Below are 23,951 nucleotides of genomic sequence, written 5' to 3'. Positions count from 1 at the left end.
CTTACAAATTCAGCAGCAGCATTCACAGAGAACAGCTAGTGGAGTTCTCACTTCACTCAGTACACACTGTTTTTCGTCCCTTTCCTTTTATTCCAGCCTCATCTTCCTTTATCTTTTCAGTACAGTAAAAGCCATCTTAAAAAAAAAAAAAAAAAAGGGAAAATGAAGGAGGACGGAGAAGAAAAAAAAAAAAAAAGTAGGGCTAGCTTGAGCTGTGATAAACTTCCACCTTCCACTGCACTGTCTGTAAATTTCTGGCCTTACAGAGCTGCCAGTGCACATACCTTGTGTATGAGTTCTTGCCTGACTACCTGCCAAGGTCGGCCTGGAAGCGGCTGCCTGCGCCCAGCACGAGCAGTGAGCGCGGACGGGGCAGTCCTGTCCTTGGCACTTCTGCTGATTCCAGTTTGAAATGCTGGAAGATTCAGGGAAGATGTCTGACTGCAGAAGTATATTTTTTTTTAATTTGTTGGTGATGTGTTTGGTTTTTGTTGCTATTTTTGTTCACTTGCAAATGTTCTAGGCGATGCCTAGCTAAAAAAAACTCCTGTCCCAGAATAATTAACTCAAAATCTACGTGTTTCATCTTCAATGAGGCATACTTTAATGATTTAAATCTAAATTGTTGGAGTTCGTGCAGCAGAAGCAGGCAGTGAAATCTGGAATACTGTATTCTCATGCAAAATAAAAAAAGTTCTGATACTGTTTTTCCAGAAAGTAGGCAAATTCATAGTAATGACATTTCTTGCTGACAGTCTGACATTTATATGGCTGTTTCATACTCGAGTAAAAAAGGGGAGAGTGTCGAAGGGAGCAGCTGGTAGTGTAGGATAAATGTAGAATAGACGGGTATAAATGTCCTAGGGCATGGTAGTATTGTTTTCCTGTGCATTGTGAGCCATGATCCCTAAATACAAATAATATTGAAAATTGCTGCTCATAAATGTTGCATTTCAAAGCTACTGTTCAGTTTAGTAATTTCCCAGCTTTTATGAAAGTTACTTTTTCATCTGTTAAAAAGTCAACAACTCCAGATGACCTGTGTTCTGTAGAACCTGAAATCCCACCCCACAGTCTGACACAAGTAGTCCTAAGTCTCTTGCCATTTGTAACTTAGTTTTACCACTGATCAGTTTTTGAGATGCATCGATGGTTGGCAATGCATAAACCAGAAGCAAATTATCAATGATCTCATCTTTATGTTCGTCTTCCGTTGCTTAGTACCTTTTGGAAGTTGGGATGGGTAATATTTTGAAACTACAATGAAACAGTATTCACTGCTTGGGCATTCTCCCTGTCCTATGCATCAGTGGTCTATACTATGAAGAAGTTTACTATGGAGAAATGAGTGTGCAATTAATATGGGAAAATGAATAGCTGAGCTGTAAATGGGCTCACTGGGAGAGCTGTGGAGCCCATGGAGAGAATGTTAATGTGTTGCCATGTTATTGGTGCTAATCACTTAAAATGTGCTTCTTTATTAGTAGCTTTAATGAGAGCCACTTAAACTGTGCATTAAAAAGAGGAACTGCAGAGAGGGACGACAGACTGGGTAGCAGACAGTCATAATTTTAATTGAAATGCTTTTAGTACAAAAATATAAGAAAACCTGGAATCCAGTAATCCTTTTCACTTTTGGAAACCCCCTTCCATTATGTCTTGTCAATTAGTTTTGTTTCCAGAGCTTGGGTTATTTATTTTCCTAAATGGTTATGTTTTTTAATGCCTATAAACACATAATTTGTTATTGAATCACCCACTTGGAACGAACCACATGGTCTTGAGGAAAACGATGTTATGTTGGTTGAGCTGACATTTCTGGGAGCAAAGTGCTGACATCAAGGGGTTTGTTCAGTTTTTACCACAATTTTAGTATTTTTAATTATTTGTGATTTGTTTTGAGAGCTCAGTGTGGATCTTGTAGATGTGGAAGAATTTAACACTTAATAGTGCCGAGATGCTGTCTGAGTCAGATCATACTGTCTCTGCCAGACTTGTTAGTGACCGCTGTGGCCAGTGGATGAGTGTCCCTCCTTCCACTGCCTTGTGATGGATATGTTTTGTTTCCCTTCTTTCTTTTTACTCGATATTAATATCTGCGTGCTTATTTTTTTCCTCTAGGGGTGGTATGTAGGGCAGATTGATCTGGAATCTTATGAGTGGTATTATTTTCCTAAGAGTAATATAGCAGCCTGTCAGAGAAGGTATAAAAAGAACATGGCAGTGTTTGGAGTAGATGGTGCATGCTTGTTACTTTTTCCTGGTCCGTGTTCAGAAAAAGGGTGGCTCAGGGTTTAGGGTACTACCCAAAACTCGAGACAGACAAGTTCTGTTTCTTAATTTGCTAGGATTTTACTGAGATTTTGTCTAAGATACTTACTCCCAGACACAGAAGACATTCATGCTAACTCACAACTTGAATGGAATTCAGACTTACGTGCCTCAACATGCAAGTTTTTGTCACAAAATTTACGTGGTATTTTAAATAATGAGGGATGTGCTAATTACTGACATCTTCAGTTGTATGCCTATTGTTTTGATCTATATAAAGTATTTAGGCATGTTTTTATTTTGTTAGCTTGTCTTTGCTTAAATAACTGATTGGATATAATGTTCTTGTAGTGATACTCCTCTTTTTACTGTCTCTACAGGATTTTTTCCAGGAAGCTCTCAGGGATGTGATGCTTTCCTCCGTCACAAGATGACCCTCATTTCACCCTCAATCTTGAAGAAGTATGGCATTCCTTTCGACCGGGTATGTACAAAGGATGCACTGAAGACACTAGCAAGTCATTGAGGTGCACAAAGCACAGCACCCCTCTTTTAAGGAAACAATCATTGCAAGCCTCTGGGGAGCAATTTGCTTAATTTCTAAATGCATTATTATGCTAAATGTATCCTATCGGTTTAAACCAGGTGGCTGCTTGCAAATGAGGATTTGTGGTTTGGCTGAGACACTTCCTGTGGAGTGCTTCTCTTCATAAAAGCTTTCACTAGAACTAACTTTGTCAATTAGGGAGCCTCTCCAGGTAGAGAGGGGCAAACTGTAATACAGATGCTATGGCTTATCAATAGGCAGCATAACTCATTGGCAGTTTTTGAACACAGAATTTTTTCTCCTGGATTCGGTATGAATCGAAAACTGAAATTAGATGTGCTGGTTCTCTGTTGTGTAAGCATTTGTTCTGTGCTAAGCCAGTAAGGAACCATCTCTTAAGTCCTCTTACTTGAAATGAGGGGTCATGTTTATTTGGTATGATCGTTTTAATGTGCTTATTCTTAAAGTCTTCTGGCAAGAAGTAAATCTCCTCAGCCAAGCATGCTTACCACGGATTTAGTATCTGTGCAGAATCAGTCGAACAGCTCCTGCTGCCGTGTGTTAGCGGCACACAGAGCCTGTCCTGCCAGCGTGCCCTGCCTTTGGATGTGGGAAACAGAATTGAGTTAGAGGTACCGGCACTCCTAACACCAGTGGAAAGTGTCAAAGAACGCCTGGTTCAAACTGATTTCATCCTTCCCCTCCCCCTTTGCATCATCACCTGCAGATATTATGGCCATCTTTTTCTAAGTAAGAACTCTCAAGTTCCAATATTTTTTTTTAAGCGTAGTTTTGTTAGAGTTAGTCCACCTGAGACAAAGCGTAGCACCTATTTGATGAGCCTGGTGATTCTTTGAGATGGAAGTAAAAGAACCTGGCTCTTTTATAGCATAAAAGCTATGAATTCATTCAATTTACTGCTCCAGAGAGTGTTTCATTTTTCCTAGTGGAAGGCTATGATGAATGAAATTTGAAGTGTGATCATCTGGCTTGGCAGATGAGTTTGCTGCCAGTGCAGGGGAGACTTGCACAAAGCAATATGGTGCGTATGGTTCAACATCAGTGGCTAGGCTTGGCCTAGTTTGCACGTGATGGTTGGTATTAAATTGTTCATAGAGAGCAACAAACCGTTTTTCTTGTAATTCTATCTGTGGAACCTAATTCCCAAGTGTGAAAACACTGGTACCTGCTACACATGGATGAAAATATCTAATTGTGGGACCTGAATTTTTTGGTAAGGATTTTCACATTACAAATTTCAGGAAAAGTGGATAAGTGCATTGGAATATGGGAGGCATCTCAGTTTAGTGCATAGATGCCTCTCTGAGAAATGACTTTTGATAGAGGATGAAAGATGTTTTCTGTCCTGACTATATTCAGAAGAAAATACAGAATCTGTAGCAAATGCAAGCTCCTGAAAAATCTGTCTGACCATATCTTTATTTTATGGCCTAAACTGTAATATTTAAGGGTTTCTTCTTATGCTTCTTTCTGCTTCGGTATCATTTAGATGCTGTGTCTTGCTGCAACTTGTGGTGTTTTCCTTATGAAGTTGTTTTAACCAGAAGCCATAAGTGGTGCAATAATTGGTGAAACAGAGCCTAAAAAGCGTGCACTGCTTATCTAAAGAGGCTGAAAATAATAATTTTAAAAGTACCTTTTGGTGCACACTAGCCATTCTAAGTGGAGTTTGCCACATGATCCTCCAGTGACATGCAGTTGTCCTGCAGAACGGAGGAGAATAGGAAATGGGAATTAATTTCTGCCATTTCATTCAAGCAGCATGTTGAGGCAGTGCTGTTGGGTCTGCTGGAGGTCAGAAAGTGAAGGAAATTCTTGCAGGAATTGGAATATTTGAAAGTTGCAGGTGGGCATATTTTTATTCAGAATAATACATTATTACATGTTTGCTTTTCCATCTGAGGAAAGTGGCATTGGTTACTAATTGCATACTAAGTGATTTCTGATCAGTAACCAAGCAAGTGGAGCAAAGGAGTTTGTAAAAAGGCGATAGAGGAAAACTTTTCTTCCAAGCTTATCCCTAGTCATCTTTGCTGAGCTGTATGGTGATAGGGATGGGATACAAAATGGTTTAAATAAGGGAGTTTCTAATTTATTGCTTGGTAAAAAGTCTTTGCCTCTTTAGCTAGGCTTCCCACTATGATTCTTTTGATTTGTGACATGCAGGTTTTTTGCAGATTGATGTCTGGTGTCCTCTTCATGCTGAGTATATGTAGAAATCTTAATGCTAACAATCTGATTTTTATCTCCCTATATTTTACCAAAAAAAAAAAAAAAAAAAAGGCACAGATAGAGGACAATATTAATGTCCAAACCAAACTTCCTTAAAGCAAGAGGGATCATTAACATGTTATTCAAATATAATTCCTAATACTGCTTTACAGAATGTGGAGGGAAAGTGTGTTTTTTATGATAGCTCCTTTCTTCTCTATGACACTCATTGGAAGGATGTTTTTAAATGTAAAAAGGAGGAGGAGATCTCTTTAGTCTGAGCAGCCTATATCTGAATACCTCCTGTCCTGAAATAGTAGCTTTTGAAGGAGGATCACTATTATTCAGAAACAGTGAACATGTGCCATTTTTCTTTAGAAACAGAGATAGGATCCCTTCATCTAAATTCTTGGCAGATTTCAATGAAGTGAAAGGCATGCATTTATAAATCTCTATAATGGTATTTACTTCTGGAAAAAAAGAAACAGATCAATAGTAGGGCTTTTTAATAATTAAAAATGTGTATTTCTGTAATCTCCTATTGATTTTTCCATTTATTCCTCAAGAGCTTGCAGAAGTCAGTAAATTTAGGGCTTTCTCCATGAGTGGCAGTTTGTGCTGGCTTTCCTTCAATAGTTATTACTTTTCTGCATGGCCTATCCATCATCTTGAGTGCTTTCTAATTTATTGTAGGGATAATGTTGACAGCAGTGACATGGAGGACATACACTGTGGGCTTGAAATGAAGACACCAGGATGTAGATTTACTGACAGAAACATAATCTTTCAGTCTTCTGAAGTTAGCCATCTACCACTCTGCTTTGATTTATGGAGGCGCTGGATGGGAGGATGCTCCATGAAGCTGGGTACAGGCCGGACTTCAGCACCTCTCATCCAAAAATACTGCAAAAGCCTCTTGTATTATCATATCAGTTTTTGTTCTCTTTCTTTCTCTCTTTTTTTTTTTTTTTTTTTAATTATTCTGCTAACGTTAGCAACATTAGCAAGTTTAGGTGTTAGTCCAGCCAAGTGGGTAAATGTTTTAACTTCTGTCTCTTTACATTTTCAATTTGGACCCATCCTCGTGTTTATAAGTGTAAGTTCTTTGAAATCTCTGTAGGCTCTGAACTGCTGTGTTGTGAGTTACTGCCAGTGGAAGGAATCCAAATGGAGTTGCTTGGCATGTGACTGCTGTGAAAGGTCTGTCAGCACTTCTGGGTTGGAAAGACAGGGAAGGTCAAATTTTGCCTCTTTTGTAATCCATAGCAGGGAGGTGCTGTCGCACGCTTGCTAAGCCAGAGAGCTGGACTGGAAGGATTGTTCCACACGTGCTATGTCACTGCCAGTTGCTCTTATGATCTGTGCCATACTCTGACAATTAAATTCCCTTTTTTCCCCAGTATCTTCTTTGCATAAGATGTAAAAAGAGGGTTTTCTAGAAGCATCACAAATTGATTGGCCTCTGATTACAGCTGTAATGTGTAGAATTTTTAACCCTTATATTAATAATGCCCATAATATTTACTGTTGTTTTAATTTTACTGAAGTGAAAAGTGGTGGGCTGTAATTTTTAGGGTGTTTGACTTATGGGTGAACAAATGGGAATAAGACTGCTAAACGTGAGTGAGGAAATAAATGCAGTGAAAGGTAGCATGTACTGCAGTAGGACCCTGCAGTGTAGAGTGCATGTTGGGAGGGAAATCCAGTTTTTTTTGGCTCCACTGGCATGGTAGTTGGAGTGTAGATTTGGACTTACATGAGCTAAATTGGTCACGATCTAAAGATTTATTCTTTGAAATGCTGCAGCCTGAGACCCTTTTTGTAACTGGAGCCGGTGAGTCTAACTAGTTAAGACTTTGTGACCACTTCCATCCATTTTACTGTCTTTTTTCCTTAACAGAAATACTTCAGTATTTCTGCAGTTAACTAGAAATTGTTCTAGGTTTAGCCAAGAGTTGGCAGTGACTATTCTGCCTACCCTTCAGTTGAGAGAGAGAGATTTAACCAGTGAAATTATTTTTTGTAGGTCTGTTCTCAAGTTGCTGTGTTAACTGATCTGTGGGACTTCTCTTCCTTTTGTTTCTGTTTTTCAGATCACCCAGGAAGCTGGAGAGTTTATGATCACATTTCCTTATGGTTACCATGCTGGCTTCAATCATGGCTTCAACTGTGCTGAGTCTACCAACTTTGCCACTTTGCGATGGATTGACTATGGAAAAATGGCAACCCAAGTAGGTGTCTGTTGGGATGAAGGGCTATTTAAAGCCACTAGCTCATGAAAAACAAAGGGATGAACGGGAGACTTACCCTTAAAAACAAAATGAAAAGTGCCATTGCTTTGACCGTATACTCTTTCATTGTGCCATGTTGCTGTTTTGTGGCTGTTAATCATTTGTGTCATTTTGAGGGCATAGTAATGACTTTCTCAAATGCTGGATGTCACACACTTTGTAAGGAGGTTGTTTTGAGACTAGTAAGTTAGGATTAGTTTTCTGATTCATCCAAACTGCATTTCGCAGTGAATAAGGTGACTGATGTAACTGAATACAATTCATTAGGTACACACTGAAGAGGAAGGAATAAGCTGGAAATTCTTTTAAGCTTTAATAAGACTATGGTAATAACCTTCTGAAAATATCTGAATTTCTCTCATCTATGCACTCAGTTAAGTTTGAAGAGGAGAGTCATGCTGAAATGACTCTGTGTGGCTATTTCTCATTAGGACAAATTTCTTATATGCTTTGTTACTTTTGACAGTTCTGAAGTCAGTGACGGTTTTCACAACAGCACTTGTTTTTAAGTGTGAAGTATAACTGATCAGCATAACTGATAGGGAATTAGTTCCACACAGTCTTTGGGGAAAGGATAAATGATTACAGAGAGTAGCATTTGAAAATTGCCAAATTGCCTCAGATGTTCCTTTCCAGAAAGGCAGACTTAGTTTTCACTCTAGAATAGCATTTATAATACCACCTTCACTTATTTTTCTTCTGTCACTCAGCTTGACTCTGGAACTTTTGTAATGCATCCTAATGCTTTCTTCTGGACTAAACCAACTCTGTTCAAAATGGACTGCAAGTACATCTGTGTCTTGGTCTGTGGAACAATGTAGTGCTGTCCATTTTTCCTTTACAATGGTTCATATTCTGAGAGTAGCAAAAGGTAGATGATTACTGAATGGCGTCATACTTTTCTCAGCTCTGGGATCCTGGGGTCCTTGACAGTGCCTTTCTTAGCCCTCCACCTTTTTGCTGTAATGCCTTCGGCCATTTTTGAGCCAAGCTGAAACTTTCTGCACAGAGTTATATTCGGTAGTGATCAATGTTGTATGTTAATCAGCCTGAATGGCTGCTTTATGACTAATGTGAGTCACACTTTCGCTTCCGGAGGTTAGTGCTGTTCCTGGCACTGCAGGCTTCAAGGGATCTTGTAGAATCACAAAAGAACCCCATGTTGTTTCTTCCTATTTTTCCTTTTCAGTAAGTGAACATCATTAACCCGACTAGAAAAGAAAGATGGTTGTCACTCCACAGGACCTTTTTTCCTGCTTTTTCCCCTCTTTGGTATTCTGTATCCTCAGCAACGACAGGCAGGCAGTCTTTGGCTATTCAATGGCGCAGTAGTCCATGTCTGAGAAGCTCATCCCATGGAAAGCAAGCTCAGCTGGTCGTGTTCCTGAAAAGTGAAGAGTCTGTCTTGTTTATTTTTTTTCAGTAATATTCACCCTATAGTTTCAAGAACTCCACTGATAGCCAACAAGTTTGGCATTTGAGGTCTCTCCTTTTCTAAAATAAACAGGTGGATTTTAGTATTTAATTTCTGAAACTACAGTGGTGTAAAAGCATCTTCTGTTAGGCATGATAGTGGCTGTGCCATGAAATATAAAAAGGAAATATGCCATGAAATATAAAATACACAAACTTGCTGTGCCAGTGGGGTAAGTCCTCTAAATTGCTAGTAATGGCAACTGAAATTATTCTCACAACAGAAAAATCCTTGTGCTGAAAAGTTATGTATTTGTCCTCTCTGTCCCCCACCAGTGTTCAAGCTGTGAACCCTACGTTGGTGTTTGTAATCTCTTCATATCCCATCAAGGCTGTAGACCAGACCCTGTGGCATTAATTGAGGCTTCAGGGCCAGGTGGAGGCTGGAGTGGGAGTCCTACATTTGAATTTGTTCTGGAGTTAAAGGGATGATAAAAAAATCCCCTAGAATCGTAAGAGGCCTCCAATCAGTGTTAAGTGTCTTAAACTCAAAAATAGCCAAGCAAACTTGGTTTGAAAATTTTAAAAATTGTGTTTGTCTGCTGTGACCTTGTATACCAGGTTTATCTGTAGCAAATGGTCATGGTATTACACCCTAGAAAATGGGGTTTATCATGGAAATTCTGACAGACCCTTAACTACAGCAATGCCAGCAGGCACCACTCTAATATTAAAAGCAATTTTAGGTTCAGCCATGTGTTCACAAACAAGTGACATTTGGGAAGTGCGGTTTTAGATTGAGCCTCCATGCTTACATTGTTAAGCAGCGTAGCGTGAAATTACTGAACAAGCAGCATAGAGAGCTCTGAGCAAATCTAGGGAGAGAAAGTTGAAGTGTGGAAGGAGACGCCCAATTTATTTCCATTGCACTCAGTGACACTTGTCTGTTCAGAGATTTCCATTTAATATTGCCTAAGCCATGCACTGCATACATGTTAATTAACCCTTTGATACCTTACTATCAGGTTCCAGATGAGGTATGAATGCTGTTACACTGTAAGGGCAAAAGATCTGTTTAAATCTCATTTTAAGTTAAACAGGGACTTAATGAAATATCAGCTGACTGTGTACACTCAAGCTGCCTGCACATTTGTGGAGAGAGAATTTGTGGAGAGACACGTCCTGGAGTGTGTGATCTTTGGTTAACTACTGCAGGTTTACTAAATTTAAAAAACTACTATATTGATTTCTGTGCTCTTGGGCACAATTAGATTATCCTTGCCCACTTCTAAGCAGGTCTGTTTTTTGCCTGTCATATACTTGCTTATAAAGTACTTGGAAACTCTTGACTGGGCAGCATTCTGCAGGTACATACTCTTACTGCAATGAAACCAGTTGGCTGGAAGATGATTCTTCTCCTTTCCTCAGGGTAACAATACGGCTATCTTGTCCTACCAGTACTCATGAGATTGGTGACAAGGTAAGGTTCAGAATTAGCCAGTTGTAATGTTCTCCTGGACATTATCCTGGGAATGAAATTTGGATTCTGCTCTACTGAGAGCGATATATATCAGCAGCATAGTGTAAGAGAGGGCTCACATAGGAAGGTAACGGCTCACCTCGGAGAAACACAGACAGAGCTGTTGCTAATTGCCTGCCAGATGGATGAAATGTTCTGCTAACCACAGCAGAAACCACCTAGGCTGTAAAAAATACATAATAACCAGACTGAAGTTTAAAGATCAGGTTCTTAGACACTGGTTCTGCTCTGATTGTAGAACAAGCATCAGTATTAGCAAAAAAAAAAAAAAAAAAGCAATGGCTGCCGAGTTGTGTAGGAAACTAATAGTGGGTAGGTATGCTTGTATCTGTGTAAACTTGTAACCAGGATGAACGGATGCTTAAAAAGTCAAGTGGAAATTGGTTTGATGAATACCCAAGTGAATAAACTAGCTGTCCTGTTCAGTTCAAAGCTTTTTGAGAACCTAGTGAGAGCTTTAGGAGTCTCTTTTCAGAACTGCTTAGAAGTTGATGTGAAGGAGCTGGAAGGGTATATGTGTAATGGTAACTAGGGTGTGATGCTGGGATTCATGTCTTTAGATGGAAGTTGTACCCATTGCTGACAAGTAGTCTCTTACTGTAAGAACTTACTGACCAAAACATCTTTATTAATTAAACATAGGGCTAAACCACAGATATAAATTTGGGTCTTCATCTGTATTAGATGTCTCCGGTATCTGTTGAGCATGCCCCAGGCTCAGGTGGGCAATTTGAGAGCTGATGGCTTCTGGCACATGGGTTACACCAAAGTTCAGCAGATTCTCTGCTTTCTCTCTTCAGATTTTCCCTGGTCTTGTACATCTGATTTGCTGGTCCTTCTAATAATTGCTTCTCTAGCCTCAGTGCTGAGTGCTGGTATGCGTCAGACAAAATTCATGACATCTCTCATGATATGTATAAATCTCAGGACTGATTGCTCTCTGTTCTTAGCAAATGTCAATCTCCTTAGATTCAGAGGAAGCTTACAACATTCTTCTTTACTTCATGTCTTTAATTATATGGAGGCATACCACTGGGAAGTAGATGTCTTGCCTACAGCTGGACATTGTGCCCAGAAGTGTAAGAATTAACAGCTCTTTAACTGCTATCCCATTTATTGTCAATATAAATGTCTCCATCTGTCCTCGAGGAACCTTGTGTTGCAGCTGACTTCTTTCCAGTCAAGGTGACTTTGAGGGCAACCACAGCTTGCCTGTTCCAGCTAATCAGTGTGAAGGCTGTGGTTGAACAGCACATCTGCCAGTTAACTTGTCTAGGGGTGGGAGAGAGACCTTCAGCTAATCTTGGGGCTCCCGTAGATAATCCTGGTGTGCTGTCACTAGGCTTTTCCAAGTACATGATGAGAATTCATTTCAGCATTCTTTGCAGGTCAAACTCTGGCAGGGGATGCTCTTTTTAAGATACAGTACTATTTGACTAACATGAGTGTCAATCTGTCAGTGCGCAAGGTAAAAAGAGGTCCAGAAGAAACGAGTTTAAAGGGTTTTACGTAGTGTTGGAGATATGGGCACAATATTTCAGGAGTCAGCTGTAATCTGAATACTCTGCTTTAGACCTTAACATTACTGATTAAATAATACTGTTGAGTAGGGATGGTTTTATTTGTATATACTGTAGCTAATGTTTACCTGCGTAGGCAGAGCCTAGAAAATTAGGGAGAAATATTTTCCTTTGTACTCTGTAGTTGGAGTTCTTCAGTCATTTGTCTTCCATTAGCTCTTTGTCATGTTTTTATTTTTTTTTTTTTTTTTTTCAGTTTGGTTGTTGAAGAGGGCCTGGTGCATGAAAGGCAATGAATGATAATTTTCATTCCTCACCATCAGTTTTTTTTTTCTTTTTGTTTTGATACATGAGTTTACAGTTCCTTTCTGCACTACTGTGTTGATTCACTTTGTTTCTGAAAACTCTTGGATGCAGCCATCAACAGACAGAGGGTCTTATCAGCTGTGTATTTGACTAAACAACCCTTTTAAAGCCAAGTGTTTTAGTAAACTGCCCTTCCTGAAGTCGTGGTGTCCGGAAAGTCTCCTGGTATTCAAAAAGGCACTTTCAGAGTGTACAATTTTATAAGAAATTCAAGTGTGCCTCACAGGTCGGCTTTTCTATTTCTTTTGCAAACTGGACTGGAAATAAGTGGAGAGGAGGGGAACAATTTCTTGCACTTTCTTTTATATTAATAGCAGACAGTCCTGGATGATAACATCTGTGTTAGTATCGGTTGACATTTTCATACCTTCATTTTATCTCCTGTTTACTCCAGAGATAGTGCTGGAATTATCTATCTTGGTATCAAATGGGGTCAAGTTGCCCTTCCTCACAAAATCCTACATTTTACATTCTGAAATACATAACCTTCTTCTCATCCTGAGCAGTATTCCCATACAGAAATATGAGAAATTCAGTATTCTCATTCCACCACTCTGGTGCAGTTCAGTCTCGCTCTGCTGCTTAGTCATTTCTCTGGGGAGAAGGGGAAGACAAGTAAGACTCATCTGTTTGGATTTTACTGATATATAAAGGCATCTTCAAGAGAGGTGCCTGTTGGTTCTTGGACTGTGGTCTTTTACATAGCTTATTGCTTCTGACTCTTCTCCTGGCGTGCTTTTTTTTTTTTTTTTTTTTGGTACAATATTGAAATAACAGATCTCAAATTTACATTTGGAGTATTTGTGATTTAAAGTTATCTAGCATGTAATTTTTGTTGCAAAATTGAAGCTTATCTCTTACTATTCAGATGTTAGTATGTTTTCTCTTAAAACATGTCCCTATTTTCCAAGAAAATAAAATTCATGAGGTTTTTGCAGAAGCTGTTTGGTAATACTGTAAAATTGGTCTCTGAAGTAAGGGAAATCAGAACTGTATTTTTGCATTCTTTGTATGTATGCCTTAACTGACTCTAACTGGACCTTTTAAGTTTAGAATACTAAAGAATCTAGTATGGAAAATCATTTCCATAGTTTATTATTGTAAGACAGATTCAAAACTGCTCTTGCACAAAATCTTATGCATTTTAGTGCTTTTATTATTTTTTTGTGTGTGTGTGTTATTTGTAAACATCCCTAATACCTTACTGTCCACAAAGTACTGATTCTGTGCAATAAAGAATTTTTACAGTGTTTTTCATGCTAAGGTGGAAAGGAGACAGTTATTTTTCTGAAACTGTCTTGGAACTTCATTTTATCAGTTCTCTTCTGAGGTCCCCTTCTGAAGTACTGATTGGGAGGTTGCTTGTCATTATTTTTGTTAATGAAGGAAGAATACTTACACTTCTGTCAGCAGAAAAAAAAAATACACCCAGGAGATTTCTAGGATTTCAGTCTTCGGGATGCCTGGCTGCCGTGGGACCCGGCGACTGACGTCTGTGCGGATGGATGGATGCTAAGTAGGAACCTGGCCTGCCCCTTCTGGATGTCCTGCCCTTGAAAGGGGCATCTGAGAGAGTAATTGGAAATCCAGAATGTATTTCTAAACCGTTCAGGACTTGATTCCCAGCAAATGGGACATTTCTACCTTGGGACAGGCAGCTGGGGGCAGTGATGACTTCAGGCAGCTTTGCCCCCCCTCTGCTCAGTGTTTGGCATAACCCTGAGAGCACTGAACTGGGAAGGATCTGGGCATTTTTAAGCAGATTTTTTTAGGCAGACTAGGCCTATTTATACTACTCTGCTTAATTAACTTAATTACTGCAAGGTGTAAGGCATGCTGTTCTTGATTTTTTGAGTGCTGCTTAGTAATGAGTGTGCTAGCCCAGGGTGACTCTCCAAGAGACTGCGCTGGAAACTGCTGGATCTTTGGAATGGAAAGCTGCCCTGAACCTGTGGAGTCCCGATGTTGCTGGGTTGACAGAGTCTCCCATTCTCTCTCTGCCTCGCTAACCCTGTGATTTACAGTGTGGAGGTTGTGGTGTGTTTTGTGGCCACAGTAAATAGCGATGTAAAGAATGTGCTCCCTGCAGCTTATTTGTTCAGCTTCTCTGTCACACAGGAGTCCCTGATAAAAGTCTACCAGCCCAAATCATTCATGTGTCAGAGTGGAGGCTTAAGGGTCACCTGGCTTTGGGGATACTAGTATGGCAAGGCTATCAAAAATCCCTTTTAAAAGCTGCCTTGCCATTGTGCTTTCCTGTGCAGCTGGTGTTGTTGCTCCATTAGAATTGCATCAGAGGTGACACATAGGGGCACAGATAGGTAGAAAGAAGAGCACTCTTACGTTTTACCTAAGAATAAATAACTATATAGTGTATTCTGTTGAAGAATTGCAGAAATGGTGATGTTAGAACTCTGAAAGGCAGTGTAAAAGTATGAAGTAGCTGTGAATTGGCATTATACTTTCTTATCAGGTATCTTCCCTTTTTGTTGTCCTCCACAGAAATTCCTTCAGTGTAGGCAACATCTTTTACCCTTCTGCCTCTTTGCTTTGTGCATGAAGAACATTTTTAAAATAAAGACCACTTTTTATTATAGTGCACTGAGAGTAGATTGCTTATGAGCAGCCTCTTTTAATTTTTTTAATTCTATTTCGCTTTACTGTTTGTCTTTCCTCATAGCCATGCTTCTAATTTTCTTCCAGCTTGGTTCCCTGGTGGCAGTTAGCAGTTTCAGGATTTTCATGGGGTGTCTCAGAGCTGGGCACGTCCTAAGCTCAGACATCAGGACTCAGATCTTGCTTCTGCTCTGTACTCACCTGACTCTCTAACTTCAAAAATACGTGCAAGTGGGTCTGGATTATTACAGGAAAGAGAAGTGTTTCATTTGGTGTGCGGCTTTCAGAGGGGTCTTGATCACTGTTTCCTTTAGGATTGATCTACAATGTCTTGCCTCCTTTATTTATATATCAACCCTCCCTTGATTCTAAGTTATAGCATTTGGAGTTGCAAAAAATATATTTTCATCTTTGTATCCTTTTGAAAAATGTTACTGAAGAATACTCGTTATTACCAGGAGAAATAATTTTGTAGTGTGCTAGAAGCAAATCTTGGGTTGTCACTTTAGATACTGACACTCCATATTCCACCAAATGTAATTATTCATGTTTCTACGAACTGCCTATAGATCTTGGTTGTCGTACTTGGGTTACAAAATGGTAGATTTTACTACATCTGTTGGTTTACAAGCGTGTAATACAGCACAGCATTTGGCTTGCTTTTTAAAATAAATGAATAAGAAGCAGACGATCAAATAGGAGGATAAAAGAATAACTTTAGTCACTTAGCAGGAATTGTCTAGTGTGTCTGTCACTTCAGAGCTGCAGCTCTTCGCTAAGCCACGGCAGTTCACGCTCGCTGCTTGGTGAACGCATGAACACAGGGTGCTGACCTGCTGAAGTGGCATGCTTTCTGCAAACCAGAGCGGTCGGTGGGAGGCTCCGTTCACCAACTGCGAGTCTTATGATGCAGAAGAAATAATACCTTGAGATAACCTCACAATGATGTTCGCTATAGACTACAGCAAACCCACTAGATGAAAGTCTTATTTTGTTTAACCCTTGTACTGGAATGAGCCTGTCAAAACAGAAAGGAACTGGTACTTCACTGAATCCCCTTCTTGTAGTGCTGCTGAGAGCACTGAATTTCCTTTTGTGTTCTTTCAGCCTTATCATGTAACTCGGGACCCCACTGAGGTGATTTTCCCCCCTGCCCCTCTGCCATGGTTGTATTTGTCTTGCAGGACTGAGGATTGTGTGTATTTGAGATGGACTTGGGAGTAGTCAGCACCCTTACAGGTGTAGTCTACAGAATAGTAAAAGATAAACAAGAATTCTGGCAGAGGTTGCAAAGTAGCTTTGCCCCCTGCCAAAAGAAAAAAAAAAAAAAATTTCCATGTAACATATTAGCAGAATCCTGATGCCAGTTGGGGTGGGTTATTATTTTATTTGCCTGAAATAAAGCATGTCCCATAGCATTTTATATGATATCTTAAACCAGAATCCTCTTACTATGAATGGAGTGGGGTAAATCTGACTCCCCAGCTAACACCATTTGCCACTTACCCAAATCTCCTACACACAGAAATCCACATGGAGCATTATGGAAGCAAGTTAAGGAAGCACACAAGGAGAAAGTGTGCCCTGCAGCCAGGGACCAGGGGGAGTCCTTGGAAATCTTTGCCTAATTGTTTTGTTTATGAAACTCTATAGAGGATTTCCAGTGGGTTTCCTAATGAACTGGTTTGTTGTTGAGACTTACAGCAATGCTGGTAATTATACTAGAAACAGGGGGTCAAGACTCATCTTCTTTCCCACAAGCTTTCAACTACCAACCATTAAACACACAAACTATGTGTTATAGGTTTTTCTACTCCTTCTCAAAGTTAACTCCTCATTTACTTACAGAATACCTGCCACTCATCTTTCAGGCATGTCATTGCAATTTGTGTGCTTTTGGCACTTTTGAAACCTTGGCTATCTGTGAGAGCATTGCTGTGCTAGGTCTGAGTGCAAATGTAGCTTTGGGGTGAGTGGAAGGGAAGTTAAACTGGAACCCAAACTGGTTTATTCTGTCATAGATGAGTATTAACTAGATCTCAAGTAACACGTCTGTAATACAATAACAAATTGGATTGCTGTTTAAGAGTATTGTACTGGGAGGACTTTGTGTTTCTCCCAAAAGCTGAAACTCTATACCTTGTTCAGAAAATTTATGGAGAGTAGTTTAGGAGTGTTGTCTGCATTAACAATGTGTTTTCCTGTAATACACAGCAAGAATTTCTTAGCTGCCTTTTGAATGTAACCATCTTTCTTTCACAGGAACTTGCTTTTAGGCTTCATTGTTATGAAAAAGCAGGTAGAAAAGCTTTAAGCAATGATTTTGGCCTGGCATTTAATGGTGGCATAATAGCTGAGAGGACTTCAACTTTGAACACATTGGGTTTTCTTAAATTTAAATTTCAATTAAGGCAAAGTGAGAGGCTAGCTGAGCCTTAAACGACTTTGCAGTGGGCCCTGATTTCATCTAAATGTGAGGGGGTTTTCCATGAGAACCAGAGGTGCCAATTTAAATATATCATTTTGGTGACTATTTCTACCTAAGGAGAAGGGTTATTTTACATTAACTTTTTATATGTTATGGAACAGATGGGGTTCAGTTTAGTGTTAATAGCTGAGAAGTAAGGGAGATATCCTTACAGAAATGATGCTGAAGTTTGAGGTTGAATGAGGTTGCATTTTTCCATATATCATTTGATTTTATTACTTCAAGGAGACAGTCTTTCTATTTGACTGCTATTTTATAGAGACTTATTAGTGTTTTTTATTTAAAAAAAATACTGCAAATAAGATAACGGTTACACATTCAGTAGCCACAAATTTCCTCACTATCAGTCCTTGAGTTATAATTGATGAGGCAGGGCTCCTGATGTGGTCAGATATCTTACCACGGTCTCCGACGTTGAGTAGCAGGTAATAAAATAATATGTAGAGGAAGAATGTTGGTTTTCTGTGTTTAAAAAGTGCTTCACTGTGCATTTCCTTAGAGTATTTTTGCATGTGCTTAGATTGCAAGTTGCTTTTGCATGTTCTTATCCTGTAAGGTTAACAAAGTTATTAGCTTATGCGAAAGGAGAGATTAGGCTAGGAAAAGCCTTCAGAAGATGGAACAAATTAAGTTCCTGCAGATTTGGTGACTAAGAAAGCTTCTCTTGTCTTGTTGCTGTTTTAGGTCTCAGATCCCCTGTAACCGAAGGCAAAGAGCTAACCCCAAAACAGTTTTGATTTTTCTTTTGTGTTTTGTTTGTTTGTTTGCTTGTTTAGTTTAGTTTTTGGTTGGTTGTTTTTTTCCACCCCCATTTTCAGGACTTGCAGTCAGTCCTTGGAGATCCTGGTTATGAATATTCTGTTTGGTCTGTGGCTCTGACAGCCTTGCTGTTCCCGAGCAGTTTGGTGTGGTGGTCAGGCTACCGAACAGGGAACGACAGAGGACAGACGGGAAGATGTTTGATTAGATCTCAAAGTTCCTTAAATTTCTCACCTGTCATTTTGACATGACAGGCGTATCCTTCATGTAGCCATTTAGTCATGGTCTGTGCTTTGGGTGACCATATCGCTCTTAAATCTTTCACAGGTCTACTGGTATGTAGGAGTTCTGTGAATACCTGAATCGGGGTTTTGTGGCTCAGTTTTGGCTCACATAAAGAAAATGAGGTTTTGTATCTCACCTTAGTGGTGGTGTTTAAGTGTAGACATGTTAATTTTTTGTTTGTTTTTTGTTTTATGAAGTTTAATAATAATGGAATATGGAAGTGTTAGAATTTGGGAGGGGAAAATGAAATACGAAGGGTATGTTCTGCAGAAATTGGGACAGGGAGAGTCAGAGCTTGGGAGTATAGGCACAATATCTCCTAGGAAATACGTGTGCTTATGACCAGAATTAAATGATTTGAAAGAAATATAACTGTGTATATGGAAGGGGAGGCAGTACATGGAAGTGGGTATTATTGACAGGGAAACACAAGCTTGCTATTTTTGTTCTGCTGTAATGGAATAGAGCAGGTGATTTATTGCAAAGGAGATTTCTTGCCCTTCTGTACCCACCATCTCCTCCTCTGATCTTCCCCGTTCTCCTCCCTCTCCTACCCCTCGCACACATGCACATTCCCTTTTGCAGTTGTGTTGGAAGCATCTGCTGTATTAAGCAGGATCTCACCAGTGGGGCTGAAGGAAGGCTATGGAAGAATAACCTGGCCATTACGGGAGCGTGAATGTGATACAACTGCAGCAGCTGAGGAAATATAACTGTATCGTCCGGAAGAAGCCCCAAAGGAAAGAGGCTTTGTAAATTATTCATGCTTGCTAGTGTGAAAGCAATAAAATTAAATTAAAATTGAAATATAAACATACATCATGTTAGATTTGTGTAAAGAAAGGAACTTGGCTACTGCAGGCTTCTGTGTTGCGGTACGCTGGAGATTGCAGCCCACAGTGTCATTTCTCTGAATAGCAGTCTGAATAGCATCCAGATAGCTCAGTATGTGGTTTCTCAATAATCTGTGTATACTTTACATTTTTGTGAGGCTCTTAAGCTGGCAGTGGTAGGAGAGCATACTAGAGACCTTTAGACTCCTCTGACTTGGGATTTGCTCCGCTTGATTTGAAGGAATTGGCATGTGTGTGCTGCAGCATGTTGGTTCCAGGTTAGGATCAGAAAATGGACTTGTTCCCCTTTTAAGCCATTTTTCATACTTTGTAAAGGCAGAGGCGGTCAGTCTCCGTAGCTCACTGGTGATGTGTGCTGTGGGATGCTCTTCTGTATTTCTCTTTGTAGCAGTGCACAGGTGCTTTTAAAATTTCTTAAGGAAAAGTGATTGAAAATCTGCTCAATACAAATCCCTTAAGCAAGTATTGATGGAGATGCTGGTGTGAAGCTTCTGCCCAGCCAGGAATTTGAAGCATGGGTACCATCTGTGTTCCTGCTGTTCTTTGGCCAAATTGCATTTCCAGCCTTTCTGTCCCACACTATTTTTCATTAAATGAATTGAGTTTTCCTGAAAGTGTCTGTCCATAAATACTCCTTTTCACTCAGCACACTGGGTTATTACCACTCTCCCAGTCAGAGCAGCAGAAGGTAGCCAGTGGTCTTTGCAAAATGAAAAATAAGAATTGGGAGGAAAGTGGAATAGCCAAGAACTGTACAGAAAGACTCTCTCTCAGTGGCTTCTTAACTACAGCCATAAATCTTTCAATAATAGTAGTGAAAAATGAAAGAAGAAGGAGGAGAAGCAAGTTTAGTTTCATACCTTTCTGCTAAGAGAAAGGATAGAATAGTTTTGAAAATGTGTGGAGGAAGGGTGAAAAAATAGTCCTGCAAAGTGACTGTGATTACCTCATCCTCAACTTGAAGTTGAAAAGCAATTTAGTGCAAGTGCATACCAAGCAAAGCTTTGCAGCTTAGAGCAGAACGAAAAGGGGGCTCAACTTTTCACACACAACAGCAAAGCTGTACTTGCAGCCCCCATGAGGCAAGTGGGTGTTGGTGTATTGCTGTGTCCCTTTCAGTCCTGTACCTTCTTTTGTGTTAGAAGTTTATAAAGGCTGGATGCTCGTTCAGTCTGATATCTGTGTCCTGGGTGAGAATCTCCTTGCAAAGCTCAATCTATTTATTCCATGCTTCATCAGAGCAAACATATATCCAAGTGGAAATGCCTGTAAGGCCTGTGTAGGCTCATACAATGGCAAGGGTGTAATTCCAAAGGCTAATTTTAATGAGCATATACTAGTTGAAATGAATAATGCACATTTCCTTTGACTTAGGCATATGTGGTTTAGATGCAGAATGTAGTTATTGTTGTAGCCTTTTTTATTTCTCTACAGTCTTCTGAAGGATTTATGTGCAGCATCATGATGTATAAATGTGAAATTTGGCTGCCTTGTTCACTAGGCTTTTTTTTCAGTTATAAATTTATATTAATATTATCTCTTTTCAACCCGAGAAACTCTGCAAGAGGCTGGTTAATGGAGGGAATGTAAATTTGAGATCAGACTCAGACCTGATCTACATCGGCCAAAGTTATTACTGTCTAGTGACTGTAAGACAGTAGATGAGTAGTATACTGGGTACCAGTCACCAGAAAGTTTTAGCTTGGTTGGTGGGTTTTGAGGGGGAGAAGGCAGTTCTTGGGAACAGTCTTCAGCTACCCCTGGAGAGTGCGGTAGCTCATGTCTCTGGCTTGGCCAAGGGCGGGTAGAGTCAATGCTTTCCATGAAGCTGAAATCCCCAAATACACGTCAATGCGATTCGTAGCATTGACCCACCCTGCTAACCCAGCGTGGGCTTTACAGACAAAATGGGTAGAATGTTAGTCTGCCTCTGGAGAAAGTCAACCTCAGCTGACAAGAAAAGAAAACCTTCCTCTGATCTGACGTGGTGTTGATGTCTGATTATCTCTTGCAGTGCACTTGCCGCAAAGATATGGTGAAGATTTCCATGGATGTCTTCGTGAGGGTTCTGCAACCAGAACGTTACGATTTGTGGAAACAAGGAAAAGACATTGCTGTCCTGGACCATATGAAACCCACAGCTCTGACGAGCCCAGAACTAGATGCCTGGAATGAGACAAAAGCAGAGTTGAAGGCTAAATTGCTCCGCAGGTAGAGAGGAAAAAAAAAAAAAAGTTGTGTCTGAGCACTGTGTTTGATTTTTAATTGCTAGGATTTTAAATGCTATAATTCTAATTTGAGATAGTGGGATAGTTCAAACTTTTTGTTTGCTTGGTTTGGTTTTTTTTTGTTGTTTTTTTGTTTTAGTTTTGTTTTTTTTTTACACAATTATTCTTTTAATTTTTCTTGGATATTGTGCTCCCTCATTGTTCTCTTTTCTTTAAATGTTATAGAAGCATATGTTTTCTGAAAATAGGACGCTCTCTGCCCCCTCACATCTCATCTCTTATCCTGGAAGACAAAAAATCTATAGTAAACATTTATAGCTTCACTTATCAGAAAGCTGGAGGAAAAACCTCTCATCTATTGCAAAAGGAATTTTATGCATGCCTTTCTGTGCTTCCTTTGATCTCTGTATTAATTTTCTACAAGTTTGTGGTTTTTGTGTGTTATAGCATGCTTCAATTGAAAATTTGGCATGCTAACCTCTTACTGTTGGAATCTTGCTTTATAGGATAGGAGATGAGGAAGAGGACAACAAACACCGGTATGTGACTTCCCTCATCAACTTAAATGACTTCATTCTTTTTCCTGTCAAGTTTCTTAAAATAGTAACTCTGTTTTCCTTTTTCAGTTAGTTTTTTCATATCTGCTTCCTTGAAAGGGCACAGAAAATCTTTGGGCATTGAGGTTTCTCATACTTCATCTTGGTTTTGTGTAGTTTTCCGAGATCATCTCTTGCATCATTAGAGAACCTCAGCTATGTTCTGGTTTTCCATTCCTGAGCGTGCAGTTTATCTACTACTAAATTGGTAGTGATGTGCAATGATTAACTGGTTGTGGATAAAGCTACCTGGACACCAAAGCAGATAGTTAATAAAATGCTGCTGCTGTCTCAGGAAGTGGAATTGAACTAGAGTGTTTTAGACATGGGAGAACTTTCTTTTCTCATCAAGCTTACTTGAAGAATGAGACTCTGTATTCTAGGAGGCTGAATTATCACAGGGTTCTAATGTACTCAGCTGTCAAGCATGTGCCCTTCCATATGCTCCCTTACCTTTTTTACATCATTCTCATTCCAGCTTTGCCTGTTACCCAGAATGTTTGCAGTGTAGCACACGAGCTTACTTGTTTCTGCTCTCATCTAGTATTTGTTGTATTTCTGGTGTGAGTGTTGGCAGTCTGTGGAAATTGTACTGTATCATCCAGGTGTAATATTGTGCTTGTAATTGCCGTTCCAGTTTCACTTGGAAATTCAGGAGAAATGCTTTAAATAGACTTTACGTTCCTGGGACCATCTTTGATAGGGACGTTGAGTAACAGTTTAAAAAATATTGACCTAATAATTTGAAGATAGCTGATCTGTTTAGGCATTCTAGCAAAGAAAAATATAACCTAGTATTAAGAGCATCTCTGTTTCTCTAGCACTGATGTTTATTGTCTTCCAGGAGTTTTCAGTCACCCAGTGTTGCTTTGGACTGGTGGTAGTGTGTCTTGCCTTTTTGATGTGAAATGATGTGTCCATTATTTTACAAATGCTGCAATGGGATAGTTTGTTCCCCATTAAATCCATGTCCAAAAGCCATAATAAACAGGGTATTTTGGCAGGTAACCGACCTCTACAGTGTTGCTCCACTCCAGAGGTTATCTTCCTAAAATGTTTTCAGCTATTCCTTCTATGGAGAGCTTCAGGAAAAGCCGTGCAGTCTCAGAGTCAGAAGTCGTGACTTACGCTCTCTGGGCAGTGACTGCCTGAACTCCACTGGGGCCCTGGATCTTTTTCCTTCACATCTGGAAATTTGGAATCTCTTTACTGCCTGTGGCTACTATGGGTTACTTAGATATATGTAATGTTTGCCCAGCGTAAGGTACTATATGAACATCAAGAATTATTTTCCCTCCTTGAGCTTATTGCTTAGCAGAGAAGCCTCTCTCTTAACCTGAGCCTATTGCAAAAGATCCAGGTACTTTTTTTCCTTATCTATTAATTGTTTCCTAGATTATTTCCATGTTATCCTGAAGCAGTTTTGATGCTGTTGAATACTGCTTAGCAGTAGTCTCTCTCCTGCCCTTATCTCTTGGAAAGACATAATTTTACTTGAAGACTGACTTTCTCAGCAGGATGGACTTGCTGAAAGAATGGGATTCACCTCTGCCCAAACCTCTTCACAGTTGTATCTACTTAATTTAAGTCACTTTGTGGTCTGTTCTTCAAAGAGTACAAATGCTGCTTTTTTTGCCAGCTGTATTGGAAAATGTAGCTTTTAAACTCTGCAGAGAGATATGTTATTTTTTCTCTAAGGTCATTCATACTTAGTTACCTTGGAAAAACTCAACTTTGTTTACTTTATGGCTTCAGCTAGAGACTGTTCTAGTCTAGTCCACAAAAAGCCCATTTCTGGTATACGGATTATGTCAGATAGAGAACATCTTCACTTCTGGAAATGTACAGCCTTCAACTTGTATTTCTGGAAACACAGTTTCTTTAAATTATGTGCTTTCTGCCTTTCTTCATTTTCCCACAACTTCAGAGTAAGAAGAGCACTGCA

The 23,951-nt window shown here is 39.6% G+C and overlaps 1 protein-coding gene across 2 annotated transcripts in view; it reads left to right on the top strand.

Annotated features, from left to right (window-relative positions):
* KDM4B (lysine demethylase 4B) overlaps positions 1-23,951 on the top strand; it is a 92,279-nt gene that overhangs the window by 36,949 nt on the left and 31,379 nt on the right. Inside the window, exons 7-10 of one of the 2 annotated variants that reach the window (XM_032994691.2) lie at positions 2,652-2,755; positions 7,144-7,281; positions 21,197-21,393; positions 21,917-21,949. In XM_032994691.2, coding sequence (XP_032850582.1) covers positions 2,652-2,755; positions 7,144-7,281; positions 21,197-21,393; positions 21,917-21,949 — 472 coding nt within the window. The remainder of the gene's footprint in view (positions 1-2,651; positions 2,756-7,143; positions 7,282-21,196; positions 21,394-21,916; positions 21,950-23,951) is intronic. The other variant, XM_032994692.2, reaches the window with a different exon arrangement.

This window comes from Tyto alba, unplaced genomic scaffold (genome assembly GCF_018691265.1).
Source record: "Tyto alba isolate M040663 unplaced genomic scaffold, T.alba_DEE_v4.0 Super-Scaffold_20000042, whole genome shotgun sequence".
NCBI lineage: Eukaryota > Metazoa > Chordata > Aves > Strigiformes > Tytonidae > Tyto > Tyto alba.
The sequence above is the reverse complement of the archived record's forward strand: the minus strand, read 5'-3'. Positions and strand labels throughout refer to the sequence as shown.